General features: G+C 38.5%; 1 protein-coding gene across 3 annotated transcripts in view; it reads right to left on the bottom strand.

Annotated features, from left to right (window-relative positions):
- Window positions 1-13,561, bottom strand: part of fynb (FYN proto-oncogene, Src family tyrosine kinase b) — a 79,289-nt gene that overhangs the window by 3,227 nt on the left and 62,501 nt on the right. The window contains exons 5-12 of one of the 3 annotated variants that reach the window (XM_086060507.1): window positions 10,283-10,381; window positions 9,640-9,743; window positions 9,420-9,569; window positions 4,920-5,084; window positions 4,540-4,695; window positions 2,547-2,726; window positions 1,556-1,632; window positions 81-234 (exon numbers count right to left, since the gene is read on the bottom strand). In XM_086060507.1, the coding sequence (XP_085916633.1) occupies window positions 81-234; window positions 1,556-1,632; window positions 2,547-2,726; window positions 4,540-4,695; window positions 4,920-5,084; window positions 9,420-9,569; window positions 9,640-9,743; window positions 10,283-10,381 (1,085 nt within the window). The remainder of the gene's footprint in view (window positions 1-80; window positions 235-1,555; window positions 1,633-2,546; window positions 2,727-4,539; window positions 4,696-4,919; window positions 5,085-9,419; window positions 9,570-9,639; window positions 9,744-10,282; window positions 10,382-13,561) is intronic. The other 2 variants (XM_086060505.1, XM_086060506.1) reach the window with 2 other exon arrangements.

Genomic DNA, 13,561 nt, shown 5'->3' with positions numbered 1-13,561 from the left:
GTTTTGTTTTGTGCAGCTGAAGCTCGATTTAATTGATGACCTTGAGTCCATGGATGAAGGAAGGAGATATGAAGACCCACCTTGCCGAGCCGTGTATTCGTTGTCTTCGATGAGTCTGGCGAGGCCAAAGTCAGCGATCTTGCACACCAGGTTATCTCCCACCAAGATGTTGGCAGAGCGCAGGTCTCTGTGGATGTAATTCATCCTCTCTATGTAAGCCATACCCGCTGCCACCTGGAGCATGACACAGCATTAAACATCAGCTAACAGCTAGGTTCAAACAAGATATGTCGATGGTTTGCATTTTGACAGTTTGATGTAAATTCCTTGTAAATTTATCTTATGCATAAGCTTTAGTCAAATGTTGGAGAGTTGCGGTCCGGCTGTACTTCGTGGTACTGTCAATGACACACATCACGTCCCTTATTTTTCCATTAAGAGCTGACTTCTCAAGGGGTTCCATATCTGTGCCCTTGAAGTTGATTGCCCTGATTAGAAACATGCGTCCTAGTTAGTATATGCATCAGTCAGGTGGATTGTTATCTTGGAGTCAGTCAGACAATCGTCTCTTACATAGTAAGTTTTCATACTTAAGTTTTACATTTTTACCAATCATGCATAACAAATAAAGAATTTAAAACACAAACATTTGCATTACTGCTAGGAGTGTAAAAAGAAACATGCAATCCCCTCTCCTCTCCTCTTCTTTCAGTACACTAAAATTCCGTCAGGTGACAATAAAGGGGGAGGGGGGGGGGTTATAGATAGTTCAATCATATAGCTTACCATTGTAAGACAGTTAACTCATTCAAACCCAAAAACGTGTAAACATGTTTTTTTTTTTGTCATTCACTCCCAAAAACGTATTTACACGTTTTTAAAATGTTTTCTTTTTTAATGCAAGAGTATACAGAAAGCTTTGATGCAGCTTCTGACATGAAGAGGTGGCTTAAAGCAATGGTAAGTTATTCCAAAAAACGGCCAGCAGGTGGCAGCAGAGTATAAGAGATCAACCGGGGCCATGTTGCAACAAGCTTTTTCCCAGTGTTTTCACCGGGAATGTGGATATTGATGAAACTTATATACTATATTGTAATGCTAATTGCAGCAAAACAGAAACAGATACAAATATACTTTTTTCCTGATGAAAGAAGAGACTAATCTTTCTTTTGGTAGGGTCTATGTTTTTATAGCAATAGAACACAATATTTTGTGGGCCTTGCAAAATCTGTCAAAAGCCAGTAAAATAATCGGGAGTGAAGGGGGTTGCTTCAGTGAAAATGGCTGGAAGTGAAACGTTATCTTGTGAACGTAAAACATTGTCTCTACAGTTTATAAAGGTCTTGTTGATGATGGCAACTGTTTGATTTAGGTCACCAGATGACGATGTATTTTTGAAAGGAAAAGTGTTGATGAAACAACTGAAGATGAGAGATGAAATATATATCACCAGCATCCCACAACTGATTATGTGTATTTTAGTGCAAAAGGGGTGTTTGTGTTTTAATCGTTTGTAATGTGTGGTTGTTGGTAGAAGTTGAGACTCACAACATACCTGCGCAGCCATATCTACAAGGTTAGGCAACTTCAAGCTCCGCCCTTCTCCATCCTTCAAAAAGTCCAGTAGACTTCCTACAGGGCAATAATATTTTAAAATATCCACCAATACTGGTAGAACATAATTCACGTCAAGAAAAACTTCCAAACAAAATAAAAAACAGGCTATTATGTAGAATTGCAGCAAAAACTGGTTGCAACTAATAAGCAGTGTAGCGCAACATAATTATGTTTATCTTTAACACTGCTCAGGGACCTCAGTTTTTTTAAGTAGGTGCTGCTGTTTTTGTTAGCAACAGAGTTCCAGATGGGCTTTGCAGTTAACTATTTAACTGTATAAAGCCAAACGTGTCATATCAAACGCAAGACATTTTGAGCCCTCTATTTCATGAGTATAATATTTTTTTCTCAACCATTAAATCCCTGACATATATGATCTGACACATGTATTGCACAGATAATCCATTAGAGGGCAGTATCACCCCAAAATTTTATTTCAGATTTTTGGAAATACTAATATGTTTGATATGTTTATTATTATATTTTTGACAGTTATAAATGTACGAATTTAAAGCATTGTGATCGGGTGTATCAAATATGACACAAATCAAAAAACAATTGTTTGTTCAAAAGGACCAATAAATACTGTATTTACAAAGAATCTGAATTTTCTCTTATATATTTCATGATTCAGGCTTTATAGGGTTAAAGAGGAAGTCAACCAAAAACTTTTCTTCACAATAATATGTTGTATGTGGGCTCACTAGTCTAAACACGGAATTGTAATTAAATTGTTTTGTTTTTCTACTCAGATTCATTAGTGACATTAAAATAAACAAGTTCACCAGCATGCTATTATACAGTATTTGAACAAATGGCCCCAATTCCCTTTGTGGTAAATGTCCATAAGTAAAATAACCATGGAAACTTTTTAAAATCCATCCTTCGGTGCAGTGTGCAAGTGAGTGTTTATGTGAGCATTCATGTACCTTTGCCCATGTACTCGGTGACGATGTAAATAGGCTCCTCTGACACGACAGCGTACAGCTGCACCAGCTTGTCATGGCGGAGTTTTTTCATGATCTGAGCCTCCTCCAGGAAGGACTCGGGGGACATGGTTCCAGGCTTCAGAGTCTTCACTGCTACCTTTGTGGTGCCATTCCATGTTCCTGTCACCATGCACATATGCAAGCATCAGTGCACCGTTACCATATTTAATACCTCAGAGTCACACTGTTTAACCACAGATGATTTGTTAGGCATGCAAAAAAAGAAGAAGACTTTTGTAGTACAGACACTTGACGTACTACAAAAGTCATGCCACACAGCATGAGATCAGGAGGCGCTATGAGAATCAGATCATCTTTACTTCTCATGTACACAGCTTGAGCAGATGGATAATTAATTGGATAAAAGATTTAGAAGGTACTTTGATTTGAAATGGATTTGAAAAGCCATCAGTAGAATCCAGGGAGGATTGGAGAGTCACAATGCGCCAACACGGGAGCAGATAATCCTTCATAGGATGATTAACAAGAACAAGCCTGTAAGCTCCTAAATGTGGGCATGCCAGTTGCTCTAATGTAACATGAGTGTGGCACTGCTGTCAGCTAACATGAATTGCATAACCAAATATGGACCACTGTCATAGTTCTACTGATCTCACTCTGTGAGAGGACTGATTCAAAGGGAGGACAGAGACCATCAACTGGCATGCTTGAAAGGTTGTAGGTAAACCCAAATATGAAAGTGGTGCAGACGAAGACGGGTCCATCGGCTTGGTAAAGAAAGAAGCTAGGTGCCATCTGGGAAAAGCCCAAATCCCAGCATCTGTCCAGCTGGAAAGAACACATAGCCTACTAGTCTGCAGATGGAACTAAATATCTATGCTGTTACATTTAATTCAATAAATAAACAATAAACATAAACAACAGAAAATGCTTATAAAAAAACAAACTAAATGACCCAATTAGGCCTGAAAATTTTTCACCATTAATTGAAATATTTTGTTCTTACATAAAAATTCTGACTGTATTGTGAAACTTATGTTTTTTACGCGAACACCATTAATACTTAAAGGGTCTTCCTTTTGGGCTGGCGAGAGCATGTGTTTGCTATGCTAACGTTAGCTCACAAGCCTAGGGCATAGAATATATTATATCAGCTATAGAAAATATGATGAACTATGCTGTTCATCATTGTAACGAACAATGCTGACGACCAGCATACACTTAACGTAGCTGTTAAAACTACCAAAGTTGAATATCTACTCTAATTAGCTAAACAGCATTATATTAGCGCCGCACTTTCCTCTTCTCAAATAGTTGTTTCCCCCACTTAATTAGCAAACTGTGTTGAATAAAACACCCTTATTCTCTATCGCTAGAACAAAAGTTATTCTTTAAGCAGTAATATCCTCACAGGTGCTAAATTATTCTTAATAGCTGCCATAAAGTCATTGAAATAGCGTTAGCATGCTAACAGGTCAGTTTTATTTATCAATTTTCTATGCGGCTTTTCCTTATTTCAGCCATGGCTGAGCAGGGGTTTCTCCCAGCTAGTTGTCCAAAAGGTGGGTTATGCCCCAGCTTGGTCGCTAGTCATTCGCAGTAGCTAATTTCTAATATGTAGCATTTTTATATTAGCCACATAGTGAAAAAGCTACAGGCAAAAAGATCAGCTTCAATGTAAAACACACTGCCATGGAATTTACTTAAAGACAACATGCTTCATTAATAAAGCAAGACTTGATACTCAATATTATATTTATTATTGTAAATGGTTATTCAGTTATGGTGTAAACAAAATTAAAATCTCAGGGGCATCCTAATGCTTTTATCTTCAATGATAAACAAAAACGTTTTCTAATCTGACAAAAACAGTTAAAAGGCTTCAAGGGAATCTTATTTTTAAATTCCGGGCGGAAAGGCGAACACTGACGAAAGTGTAATATTCTTGGGGGAAGGGGGGTTCAACTCTTACCGTAAAAAACCTCAGCAAAACATCCTGTGCCCAGCTTTAACTCCAATTCAAGTGCGCCTCTTCTGATCTCCCAGGCATCATGACTCAAGCCCACAGTGTCAGGGATGTAGTTCACACTCACGCCAGTTAATTTAAAGCACAAACCATCCGCACTCTCTACAGGGATGGGAGGGAAGGCATACAGGGTTAACTACAGGGGGGAAATACATGCAATTAAGGACGATGAAGGAGGCCATCTTTGGACTGATAAGACAGAGAAATTATCCCATTGAAGCCCCTGTTCTCCCAGACAAGTGATTTGCTCATGTTTTGGGGTTTTCACTGTCCGAGTGTGGCCTCCTCCATGCAGCCCCTTCTTCCGGAGGTGACTGGATCCGTACCCATCCAGACTTCCCCAAACTGCCCATTCCCTAGACGCTTTATCAGCTGCAGTGACTCCCGCGGGATCTCCCACACATCTTTGGTTTTGACTGACAGGTCAGCGAGGCGGGGCATCCCTTTGTGGCAGGGAACCACCAAGCGACAGCAGAGACCGGCAGCTCGGTCTGCTTGGGCCACACAGCAACGCAGAAATAAGAGGAGAACATGTACAGAGAGTTGACAAGACAAATCATTTTGAACTGCTGTTCAAGTGAATTCTACAGTGACGATAAATGTGGACAGAGTGCAGACTAAGCTGAAAATCAATTGCTTTAAATGGCCCTATGGGCTGTTTCTAGGTCATGTCACACTACAGACAGTAGGTGAGCTACACCGTGGTTGAAACATGGCTTTACAAAAAGTACATACCGCCTTATTTTGAGAGAGTTACTGTATATACAAGGACAAAGGTATTGGGACAGTAATCTTTCTACGATATTTTGAAGAAAAACATTTGTCAGACTAGGTGGGCTCTATATTTCAATTGTTAAAAACTGACGTGTGCTAATTTTTGTACTGACTCAAGCCTCGATATGGTTGTTTGGCAATTTGTTTCATGTCTGTGCCATACCACAATTTGGTGGCTGAAAGTAGACTAAACTTTAGGCCTGCTGGAACCAGGTTTAAGTATTGGCGCAGGTAGTGTAAGGTGTTTTTTCATGACCTTGATCCAGGTGCAGGCAGACACATTCTGAACTTCACGGACATGTGAGGTGGATGTTATCGTATTTCGTTCAGCGTGTATCAAACACTTTGAATCATTTAATTGAACACATGATTATTATTATTATTATTATTATTATTAGGGCTGGTATCAATTCTAATTTCATCAAGCAATTCAATTTCGATTCACAAGAGTTCAGTTCGATTCAATTGAGATTTTTTCCGATTTGATTCACTTTAATTCAATTCAATCCGATATCAATTAATTATGGCACATCAATTCTTCTTAACTGATTTCCTCCCCAAAACGTGTAAAAACGGTCTATTTTAAATATTGCCATGGTCCCATAAACGTATTTATAGGTGTTTTTTAATGCTTTTTCATGCTACAGCATACAGAAGGCTTTGATGCAGCCGCTGACCTGAAGAGGTCACATAAAGCAATGGTAGTTATTACAGAAAATGGCCAGCAGGTGACAGCAGAGTATAAGAGATCAACCAGGGCCATGTTACAACAAGCTCTTTTCCCCACTGTTTTAAACAGATTTGTGAATAATGATGAAGTTATATTCTAATGCTAATTGCTGCAAAATGGAAACAGATACAAATATACTTTTTTCTGATGAAAGAAGAGACTCCAATCTTTCTTTTGGTATGTTCCATGTTTTTATAGCAATAGAACACAATAATCTGTGGGCCTTGCAAAATCAGTCAAAATCCAGTATAACAGCCGGGAGCGAAGGGGGTTGCTTCAGTGAAGGCTGGGGGTGAATGAGTTAAATGTCAAGGACATGATAAAAACTCCACAAATATAAAATTTCAAAGTAAATGCTGCGGAAGCAGAAAGTGGTCAAATGATTTAGTTTTTAAGTGTTGCACAAACATTGACATCAGTAAGGATGAGGTGAAAATATTTCATAATCTAATACAATAATTGTAAATATAAATTAAAAACATTCTGACTTGTCTTAAAGAACATTAAGCCAGGTCTTTCATAAATGTAAGAAAATACTTTTAAATCCATGTGAACAGTAATTTTCAAGAAAACAATAAAATACAAAAAAATAATTGTCCTTTAAAATTCTATTTTCTTTATAATTTATGGGGAAAAGAGATACATAAAATAATTCATGGTTTTATAAAATCGATTCGATAACGATTATTCGATTTTTTAAACCCAGCGCTAATTATTATTATTAAGAGTGTAACAAAAAAAGAATCAGAAAAAAATAAATATTTTTTTCGTTCTAGTCCTACCACACACTGAATATTTGAATAAGAGGATTATCCGAATACTTTTGTCCCTATAGTGGACGTATGGGCGTATTGTAATAAAGCAAGTATGGGCTCCCTTTTAATGGTCTCTCAAGCTGCATATGCTATATGATAATGACGGTAATTAATTTTAAGCAATAATCTGAGTCTAAGAATGTATATGTAAGTAGTGGTTAAATATCAGGCCGGGGCTTTATGCAACATGAGAAGCCTGTTTAGGTGCCCGAGTGGTTCACCAGCTGCTTCCATTTCCATTAGTGCTGCTCAGCGTCACTTTAGCTGCTGACGCTGTCTCATGAAATCAAACGTCTTGCTTTTACTCCAGAGGAAGCTCTTGTGTTTGCTTGTTATCGATTAAACCAGTAGATTAGGGCCGTGTTTCCAAGCTGATAAGTGCAAAGACCCCCTCTCCTATCCTCATACAGGGAGATCCTCCTTCGTGATAAATCCCCAGGGTGTTTACATGGGGCAGTTAAGATGAGATAAAGGCCGAAGTTTCACCCATGAGGGTGCTTAGCCGGCCATCAAAGCCCATCTGGGCCAATTGCCTGCTAATTTTGGTGTTTGGTTCACTTTGGTGCCTGTCATAAAACCTGCCAATATGTGAACTGTACCCACAGCAAACAGCTTTTCCTCGAAATGTAGCAGCTTGAAAAGATGGAGCGGAATGATAACAATTTGATCTCAGTTGAATCAATTGCTCTCCATTAAAAGCTTTCTTTCCATTTCGGGGTTGGTCAGCACAAGACATTCGCTGTCACAGAGCAAACACTTGGCTCCCCCTGGGGGCACAATGCTTAGCTGACCTGGAAAAAGAATGAAGGATTTCAAAGAACAGGACCAATTGCACCCATTTTCATTGTGATATTTGAAGTGTACTGGCGCAAAGCCCAGATGAGGACTAATTTTACTAATTTTTCTAATTCCAGTTTTATTGATACAGTATGTCCAATTTCAAAGTTATATTAACTATTTCCGAATGAAAGAAATGCTCTTTTATGTAAGATATGCAAGAAAGCAGAAAAAGCCATAAAAGCAGAAGTGCTGTCACCTGTGTGCATCTAGTGATCATAAAGTATAGTGGGCAATTAATGTCCTGTGACAAACCACATCAAGAAAACCCCTGGTGCTGACTTTAGGACCTGATTCAAAAACAGACTGGCTGCAGTGAGGGGGAGAGAGAACAGTGATAAATGAAAACACAGTTCAATTCTTCTCTTATTACAATATCAGTTATCATAACTCCAAGTACTACTGTGACATGTTTATGGTTCAAGTTATTAAGTCAAATTACTACAACCCTTCTTTACTGACTGGGAAGAAGTTAATGCAATTTTGAGTTAAGTTTGACCAAACATGTTATTTGTAGTAAACTCCATGCAGATTATTTATTATTATATTTGATGTGCAACCATTAATCGACTACTTGATTATCAAATTAAATATTTTTGGATAACTGATTATTTAGAGACCTTGTTTACCTTAACCTCGTAACGTAATTTTTTTTTTTTTGTAAAATGAGCCAAAATTTGGCTCACTGTTGGAAGTGTGATATCTAAGTCATTTCTGAATATAGTTTTTTACTTACGACCAATCAAAATGTTCAGTGGCATCAGACCTATAGATACATATTTAGTTTTTATTTATTTATTTGTTTTTGATGCCCTCTATGGACAATAAAAGCCATATTGTCCTAAGAGCACAACTAACTATCATCTGTATATCTATAAAAAACACATTCAAATTGGAATATTCACGCACGCGCGCACATACACTCATCACACACTCATACGCGTGTGTACGTCACTGTTACTGCGTCCACACATGCTCACAGGCCTGAGCTCTCGATCCCAACCGTGCTTTCTTGTTTTGGTATATGAATGGGGACATAGGAAGCACATAAGTCAGCCCAACCAAAAATTATAATTAGCTCTTTAGCGCCATCTGGTGTATTATGGCTTTTATGACTCTAAAGTAAAAAAATCTATGTTTAGTTGATGCCCCAGTGAAGGGATAAATTGGGTAATCGCGGCAAATGCACTATAACACATCAGGTGTACAGTGCATCAAAAAAACATTTACAATTATGATTTATAATGGGAGTCAATGGGCCAAAATTTTGACATTTCTAAATCTTATTATTACCTATACTGTATTATTACGTAATCAGGTACAGTTCATCGTTTATCATCCTGATGTTAGACTGACTTTAAGACATCGTTCAATAACCCTTTATAGGGCGCTCATTAAAGTACTTAGGAGTTTTCATACTTTTAGTCATTTTAATACTTTTAGTCATAATACATATAATTCACATCCTTAAGTAACTTATAATAAGTTTGGAATCGTAAACATCCATCCTTATAGTGAGCTGAAGCCTATCCTAGCAGACTTTGGGTGAGAGGCGGGAAACGCCCTGGAATCGCAGGCCAAATACTGACAAACAACAAAATGTGAGAAGCAATTTTCAAACTCATACCAATGAAAATAAGACTGCATATTAATACAAAGAATAGTCATACCTGAATAGTGCTGAACCAGCTGCTGTAATGAGTCGAACTGAGCTCTGGTGGTGATGTAGTAGCCGCCGCTGTCCAGCTTGCGGATCTTATAATGCTTGACATGGTCGCCTTTCACGTCATCCCAGTCCCGTATGGACAAGGAAAAGGCACCTGGGAGGAGCGACTAGATTTTTGTGGTTGAACTTTGTGGTGCTAATTATCAAAAATATTGATCATTTACCCTTTGTGGTTTCACTCTCCCGGATGAGGTAAGTACCCCGTGGGTTCCCAGTAGAGAGCAACTGTCTCTCGGCCTCCTTTCGGCCAAGTTTACCAAAGTACCAACTGTAATTAGAGGAGGAAGCATGTTAACCGAACAGCAGTACTAGAGGGAGAAAACTGAAACCTCACCTCAAGAAATTTTGAAAAGGTTAAATTCATGTGTAACATTTAAATCACCATAAACACAAATGATTAATTAACACAAGCATTTAGCACTGCAGGACAATACAGTAGCTGCCATTTTGTAAATAGGGATTTTAATCAGATTTGGCAAATCCAGGTCCAGAAAGTAAAAACCCTGCTACAGTTAGTCTTTAGCCACAGGTGCTTGTTTTCCTGCTAGTTAGCTAGTACAATGGGCTAAAGGCAAACTATGGCAGGGTTTTTACTTTCTGAAAGTAAAAACCCTGCTACAGTTTGGCTTTATCCACAGGTGCTCGTTTACCTACTAGTTAGCTAGCTAATTAGCCAAACTATGGCAGGGTTATACTTTCTGGACCTGGATTTGCCACCTCTGATTTTAATGAATAGAAATATTACAGTATTCTGTCCCAATTTAACACTTTGACCCTCTCACACGAACACTCTCGCTCTCTACTTACTCTTCAGCTTGGATGGAATCCACTGGAGCCACGTAATTACTTGGAATATAACCACTGCCACCAGTGGTGAGCGAGCGAGCGTCCCACCAGTCGCCTTCACTGGAAAAGACCGAAAAAAATTGGGAAAATGAAGAGAAGATTGCTATATATTTTACACTTGCATACTACGTACCACTGAATATTTCAATGTCCGGAATATTTCTGGATTCACTGACAGCTTGAAATTTATATGGTCTGGAATCGGCCACATTAAGTTACCACAGTACTCTTCTGCATTCTTTTTTACTGCTTCATGGCTTTCCGCTTTGGATTTCAGTACAGCCTCTTTTTTTTTTTATAGATTTTTTTTTATTTTTTTTACTGGTTTTAGACTGTGTGCTGAGCCATACAGACACCAATTTGACTCTGTTGTGTTTAGCCATTTTTAACCTCGCCCTGCATCTGTGTGTTTTTTGCCCTTGAGGCCACTTTGGTCTGCTATTACAGACTATGCAGAACATTGCCAGAAGGAGAACCAGCAGAATCTAGTCATGGTATAAATAATGTTAATATGTGTTTCAGAAATACGTTATATCAGTCTTCTTTCATGAAGGACTGCAGAAATCGGTGAACAATTACTGTTGGTACGCTGAAATCAGAGGATTTGGACAATTCTAAATTAAATAATGGCTTCAAACAATTACTCGAATATTAAAATAATTGTTGATTACTTTGATAATCGATTACTTGTCGATTAATTGATTAATTTTGACAGCTCGAATGTCATTGTTTAAACAGTAGTTCTTGGGTGTGCCTGTACAAGTATGTTAAAGGAATTCTAAAGACGGAGTAGCAGAGAGAGAGAGACAAATGAATGAAAGAAGGTGGGAGGCATTTATTTATGCTGAATAAAGATGTGATGGGGGATTGCCTGCCTATGAATTATCGGACAGCTTCAAGAAGGAACCCTCAGGAGGGAGTAAAGGTCTGAGACTCTAATAATCTGCATTCTGAAGGAGAACTACCTTCGGGGGCGAGGGGGAGAACGTGTTTGTGTTGTGTAACGTGTTGAAACGTGTGTCTCTATGGAGCCCGGGAGAGAAACTCTGACAAGGGAGGGCCGGGTCCCCTATCTGTCCCATGCACCAGATCTTTCGTCTCCAGAAACAAAACAGAATATCACTGAAAATAGGAAGAATAAACAAAGAGTCTCCCCCGTGTCTTTCAATCGATTCATATCCTCTCTTCCTCTGTGCCTTGTGATGAGAATAATTAAACAGAAGACCTTTGTGATTCCAGATGAATCACTCATGCATTCATTCACTCCATGTGAGTGCATTCATATGATTGCCTGCTGCCTGAACAATATCATTTAAATAAACTAGACAAAGTGCAATTTCTCCAGAAATTGCATGGGAATGCTGAAAAGCTGTACGCTAAGATTTGAATGCATGTGGCTTATGAAGTAAATTGAAAGATAAATTATGTGAAAACTACAAATATTTAATTGTAATCTCCTCCCATTTACCGGTCAAAGTTCCGCCGCACTAGCAGCTGAGCCACAGTGGACTTGATGTCATTATTGAAGTGTTGTGAAATTGTAGTGAAGGATGTCTTGCTGAACGTCATTGAAAATTAAATTAATTAAATATAAGGTGTTAAAGGTTAATGAGAGACAAATTGGGTAAAAATTAAAAATGATCAACTGTAGATGTACATGCATTTAATCATTTCAGTGAAATTATAATCTATTTCCTGATATGATAGTCAGTTGGTATCGACCCCTCGAATGTACTAAAATGTGGTCCAAGCGGGGTTTGAATCCACTGCCAAGTATCAGACAGCTGGTAATGATGATAAGTTGTATTATGGAAGTGGGCGTGGAAAGTGGGACTCAATGTCAGTCTAATGAAAATGAATGGGGAAAAGTATTTACCGTTAAACGTGGAATCAGATTATATATACCAGAGAGGCGTGAATTTTTGAAGCAAGTTGAAATTTGAATCGTGTAAATCGGAAGTATTATCTGGGAATTATTGCATGGCGAAAAAGTAAGCGGAATAATAAGTGCCTGTTCAGCATTCCCACAATTACAGTCAAAACGAGAGCTATCCTTAATGGGTCACAATAATCAAGCGGCATCCACATATCTGAGCTTTTTATTAGAGACAGACATAACCATCAAGTCTTTTAATAGGTATGTCTGGTTGCCCACCTCAACTGGCAATACTCATCATGAGAGGCATCATTTTAAGGCTTTTTCTGTGTTTGTCCAACAGGAGTCACTGTGGCTAAGAAATAAATATTTGATGCTGGCTTGCATGGAAGAAAGGGGAGCGGAGAGAGGAATTGAAGATGTGATGAAGCTCTTTGTGGGCTCCACTAAGGAGCATGTCAAGAGAAAAGGGGAAAAACTGAGTCTAAGCCTTAATGACAGTGTTTTCCTCCTCTGAGGCCCACGAGCGACAGAGGCATGTTGTGGTATGTCGAAGATAGTTACTAGACCCTCAGCAATCCCTTCAGTGGTGCTTGATGGGATTGAGTCATGGGTTTTATAATTCGTTACTCATATGGAAACATTGTGTTTGATTCTGTATCATAGTGTCTTAAATTTGTGTTTAAATTGCAACAGTTTATGATGTGTTTATGGGCAGCATATCTATCAAGTCAAATTAAAGTGATTTAGTGTCATTCCATTCCTTACTACTCATACTGCTCGTCTACAGCTTTTCTGAAAGGGAAATTAGCAAACATCCTTGTGGGTGTAACAGAGCACTTTCCTGTCCCAAGTACATTTCAGGGCTCATTGCTCCACCCAGTGTAAACCTTAAATAAACTGTGCACATTGCTTATTGTAATTTTCTTGTTCAAAACACCTCTTTGAGATTTACGGTCTGTAATATTGCGCTCTGTATAAACTAAAATAGATTGCCAGTTGTTTTTCTAAACATTTGACATTTAATGTAAGCATTTCTCTGCCTATAAACCGGTTCACTTTTACCATAAATGTTGTTGTTTATGAATGAATAATTTTGCTTGCAATTCCAAGAAAGCACATATTTTGTCTTTTGTTTACTGCAGATAATGAATACACTTTTAGCCCAGCTAGCTGCAGAGCGCTTTCTCCTCTCCTCCCTGTAGCTCAACCCTAGTGATAAACTACAGCTGCGAACAGTTATAAAGGGCCCTCACCACCCTGACAACGTTGGGGCACTTGCACGTTGGGGTACTGGCACATAGGACAAGAACCCTGTAAAATCACTTTGCGGTTCACTTATTGCAGATTCACTCTATCGCAGA

This window comes from Leptonotus elevatus, chromosome 18 (assembly GCF_054856555.1).
Source record: "Leptonotus elevatus isolate MCC_2025b chromosome 18, RoL_Lele_1.0, whole genome shotgun sequence".
In the NCBI taxonomy this organism is placed as follows: domain Eukaryota; kingdom Metazoa; phylum Chordata; class Actinopteri; order Syngnathiformes; family Syngnathidae; genus Leptonotus; species Leptonotus elevatus.
This window is presented reverse-complemented; position numbering and strand designations above follow the sequence as displayed.